Here is a 4,422-nt window from a genome sequence, read left to right as displayed (position 1 = left end):
TGTCTTGACCTTGCGGAGGCCGCGTCTCTGCTGCGTGCCTGCCGGCTGGTCGGGCCACCCTGTAGGAATCACAGCCCTGAAATCAGAGGACGACTGCTGCTGGCTGCAGCTCGCTGGACACCTCCATCCCGCCTCCCGGCAGAGACTTCTCTTCCTTGAGGTCCCTTAGCGCAGCAGATTAAAGTCCCCAGATTCAGGAGCACCTAGAACCGGGGGCCACCTTCTTGGATGGAGCGCCACTGCTCCAGTTTCAGGGACACCTTGGGGAGTGGCCTTGGTGAGTGAAACTTGGGGTGCTGTTGCCTGCTGGGAAGGAGATCCGGAAATACAGAGAAGGCGCTGCGGGGGTGACCCGGGCCTTGTCAGATCCTGAGACTCTTGGAATCTTGTGTGCGTGGGTGGTGGGGGGGTGGGGGTGGCGAATGAATCTCAGCGTGCCTCCCTTTTCTTACTCCCAGGCTGAGAAGGAAACAAGCCATTGAGGCTGCCTGACCGTCGAGGGGAGCCACATCTGCCGTCAGTAGGACAGCACCCACAAGCAGCCTGTTCTGAGCCTGAGCAAACTCTGGCTCTGAGGAGTTCTAAAAGTCTAAGTAGTGCCAGGAAGTGGCCCCAGAATCGGGGGGTCGTCGTACACCTCAGTCATGTTCCTGCGACGACTTGGTGGCTGGCTACCACACCCCTGGGGCCGCCGGAAACCAGTGAAGCCAGACCCACGGGCCCCAGAACCTAGTCGGGTGGACAGTTCCCCTGAGAACTCAGGGAGTGACTGGGACAGTGCCCCTGAAACCATGGGAGATGTGGGGCCTCTTAAGACCAAGGACTCAGGGGCATCACAGAACTCTGGGGCTACTCCAGAACCGAGGGGACTGCAAGTCGAACATCTGGGGAGCAAAACAAGGGGCTCCCCCAAGGGGGCCCAGGCTGCCTCTAGCCCTCAAGAATCTGGGAGACTGGAGGCTGAAGAGGCTGTTCCCAAACTGGGATGGGATCACGTGGATTCAGGTGGCATCCGGAGACCTGGGGTGTCCCCTGAAGAGGGACTGAGCACTCGTGGGCCTGAAGTGGAGAAACCGGGCCGGCGCCAGAAGCTGTTGAGCTGGCTGCGGGGGGAACCTGGCGCTTCTCCTAGGTACCTGGGAGGCCCGGAGGAGTGTCTGCAGATCTCCACCAACCTGACCCTGCACCTGCTGGAGCTGCTGGCCTCAGCCCTGCTGGCGCTGTGCTCACGGCCACTGCGAGCAGCCTTGGATGCCCTGGGCCTGCGAGGACCACTGGGCCTGTGGCTGCACGGGCTGCTGTCCTTCCTGGCTGCCCTGCACGGGCTCCATGCGGTGCTGAGCCTACTTACTGCCCACCCCCTGCATTTCGCCTGCCTCTTTGGCCTCCTGCAGGCCCTGGTGCTGGCCGTCAGCCTCCGGGAGCACGATGGTGACGAGGAGGCCACTGACTGGGAGGGCGAGGGGCTGGGAAGGGAGGGTGAGGAGCAGAGGGGAGGTCCAGGGCAGGGGCTGTGACTGTGGCGTGGGGTGGGGGCAAAGGGAGTAGACAGTGTGGCCTTTAGGAGGAGAGTGGAGGGCATGATCCAGATTGTAAGCACAGGAACCTCAGGGACAGGGAACAACCCTCAGAGATGAGGGGGTAGGAAGAACATACAGGAGGAGGAAGAGCAGTTTAGGGTGTCTGTGTTTGTGAGCAGTGAGGGTATCCACCTTGGATTCACCAGCTATTGCTACTTTCTGTTTTTACATTTCTCCCACCTCTAGTTTTTGTGTTTGTTTTTGTTTTCCACCTCCACTTAAAAAAAAAAAAAAAGTGTGATGGTGCGGAGAATAAAGACCAAACGGTCCTCTCTACCTTTCAGAACTCCCCAGGGCAGAAGAGGGCAGAAGCAGGTAGACAGCCTGCCAGTCAGAAGGTGGCTGGGAGACCCGAGGGATTCCTTGGGTCCTGGGATCCTGGGATCGGAGCTATCTAGGAACGAGTAGGGCTGCTAGGCAGGTGGATTCGAGGGTCTGCATGGAAGCCCAGAGGTTGGCAGGGAGCACGCAGGGAGGATCTGGGCTTGTGGAGTGAGGGCGTGGGGACAGTGTGGGCAGTATTGGGAGGGGGTCAGCTCAGAAGGGCTGGCAGCTCACACGGCAGTGTGGGAAGCACTGGAGCTTATAGTCCCCACTCAGGGGCCTGGGGTTTGCTCACTCAGCAATAAATAACTGTGTCACACCGAATTCTAAATATACCACTACAAAGAGAGCTACCGCCATTCAGTGTTCTTCCTGACTCCACCCATCTCGGTGGTACAGGGTCTACGTCTACGGGAGTGTTGAAGTGGGAGGAATGGGGCAGATGGGATGTCTGGAGACAGCCCCAGAATGAGATGAGGGTTTGAAAGTTACCTTTATTATTCTTGAATAGGAGTCAGGTGCTCCCAGCCTTCCCCCAGCCCCAGTCCCCGTCATCGGCTCCCACTGTATCCATCCGGGGGCGCAGATGAAGTTACAGGTCAGTCACTGGACAGCTGGCAGGCCTCTGTGATGGGAGAAATGAAGAGGATGGAAAGAAAGTCCCCAGGGGAACCAGCAGTTAGCGTAATGGCTATGTCGCTGGACTCCCATGTAGTCTACCGCGGTTCGTGTCCCGGACCCGGTGGCTTAAATCTCACGCCGGGCGCGTGTGCGTGCGTGCCCAAGATCCCGAGAGGAGAATGGAGGAGAAGGGATTGCGGCGTGACCATCCCCCCTGGGAGGTGATTTCTCACTTTCTGTCTCTATGTCTCTCTCTTGTCTGCTGGTGAGCGCACGCGCCCTATAGTGAAAGCCTCTCCAAAAAAAAGAATGTCCCCGGGAAGAAGCAAAGTTGGTGGTAATAGGGGTGGGAGAAAAATGTTCCTTCATTCCTCTTAAAGAAGGGGTCTCGGGCCTGCAGGTGGCCTGGCGGTTAAGGAGGCTGGTTTCCCACAAGGCTGACTTCAGTTCTAGTCCAGGACCTGGCAGCTTGCTTCCTCACTTTCCTTTTCTCTCTTTATCTCTCTGATCAACTTCAAAAAAATAAAATAAAATAAGGGACCAGTAGATGGCGTAATGGTTATGTCACAGACTCCTACAGGGTCAAGACCTGACAACTTAGAATTCATGTCAGGCACGTGTCCCAGTGTGTCCAAGATCCCAAAAGAAAAGTGGAGGAGAAGGGACTGTGGTGTGGCCATCCCCCCAGTGGGTGATTTCTCACCTTCTGTCTCTCCTTCTGTCTAGGAATTGCATGTGCCCTATAGCAAAAATCTCTCTTAAAGAAAAAAATAATGACAATGAATAAAATTAAATAATTAAAAAAAAATAGAGGTGGCGTGGTGGTTAAGGTGTTGGACATTTCCACATGGTCTACCATGGTTCGAGTCCCAGACCTGGTGGCTTGCTTTCTCACTTTCCTTTTCTCTGTGTGTCTGTCTTTCTCTGGTCGAATTAAAATAAGAAATGAATGAATAGGGACCAGTAGATGACATAATGGTTATGTCGCTAAACTCCCATGTAGTCGACCACAGTTTGAGTCCTGGACCCAGAGGCTTAAACTCATGCTGGGCACATGTACTTGTGTGCCCAAGATCCCGAGAGGAGATCGGAGGAGAAGAGATTGCAGCATAGCCATCCCCCCGGGGGATGATTTCTTGCTTTCTGTCTCTGTCTTTCTGGTGAGTGCATGTGCCCTATAGCAAAATACCTCTCCAAAAAAAAAAAAAGAAAAGAAAAAGAATGGATAAATAAAATGAATAATTCTAAAGAAAAACCTTAAAATTTTTTTTTTAATTAAAAAAAAAAAAAAAGATGTCTCAGACCAGCAGGAGACATGGTGGTTAAGGTACTAGATCCCACATGACTAAGTCCACAGTTCAAGTCAGGAACCCAGTGGCCTCAAGATCGGATTGCAGTGTGGCTATCCCTGGGGGTGGGATGGGGTGTGTGTGTGTGTGTGTGTGATTTCTGCCCTTTAGCAAAAAATCTTTTTTTTTTTTTGAGAGAGTTTTGCTATAAGGCCCATGCTAAGGCCCATGCACTTGCCAGGAAAACACAGAGAGACAGAGAGACAGAAAGCAAGAAATCACCCCCCTAGGGGGATGGCCATGCTCCATTCTCCTCTCGGAATCTTGGGCATGTACGGACACGCGCCCAGTGTGAGTTTAAGCCACTGGGTCCGGGACTCGAACCGCGGTGGACTACATGTGAGTCCAGTGACATAGCCATTATGCCAACTGCTGGTACCCCTATGGCAAAATTTTAAAAACAATAATATTAACAGAAAAACAAACAAAAAAAGAAGACTGGGTCTCTGAGTCTTTTCCCTTCTATCTGTGCCTTCACTCTTTTTTTGTTTTTTGCCACTTCTTTTTTTTTTTTGGAGTGATTTTTTCACTATAGGGCGCGTGCGCTC

The 4,422-nt window shown here is 53.3% G+C and overlaps 2 protein-coding genes across 4 annotated transcripts in view; one reads left to right on the top strand and one right to left on the bottom strand.

Moving 5' to 3' along the window:
* The first annotated feature begins 6 nt into the window (after positions 1 to 6).
* CUNH6orf47 (chromosome unknown C6orf47 homolog) lies at positions 7 to 2,253 on the top strand. Its single transcript, XM_006154273.2, has 2 exons — positions 7 to 277; positions 459 to 2,253. Exon 2 carries the CDS (start codon positions 645 to 647, stop codon positions 1,515 to 1,517), a length of 873 nt encoding a protein of 290 aa, XP_006154335.1. The 5' UTR covers positions 7 to 277; positions 459 to 644; the 3' UTR covers positions 1,518 to 2,253.
* A 124-nt stretch (positions 2,254 to 2,377) lies between these two features.
* Positions 2,378 to 4,422, bottom strand: part of APOM (apolipoprotein M) — an 8,836-nt gene continuing 6,791 nt past the window's right edge. For all 3 annotated transcript variants that reach the window (XM_014590070.2, XM_006154272.3, XM_006154271.3), the window contains exon 6: positions 2,378 to 2,529. In XM_014590070.2, the coding sequence (XP_014445556.1) occupies positions 2,504 to 2,529 (26 nt within the window). In that variant the 3' untranslated portion in view covers positions 2,378 to 2,503. The remainder of the gene's footprint in view (positions 2,530 to 4,422) is intronic.

The sequence above is a fragment of the Tupaia chinensis genome, unplaced genomic scaffold (assembly GCF_000334495.1).
Source record: "Tupaia chinensis unplaced genomic scaffold, TupChi_1.0 Scaffold000403_1, whole genome shotgun sequence".
Lineage (NCBI taxonomy): Eukaryota > Metazoa > Chordata > Mammalia > Scandentia > Tupaiidae > Tupaia > Tupaia belangeri.
This window is presented reverse-complemented; position numbering and strand designations above follow the sequence as displayed.

Bases quoted from the DNA above. Each gene is read 5' to 3' on its own strand.
- CUNH6orf47 (XM_006154273.2), top strand. From the start codon at position 645: ATGTTCCTGCGACGACTTGGTGGCTGGCTACCACACCCCTGGGGCCGC.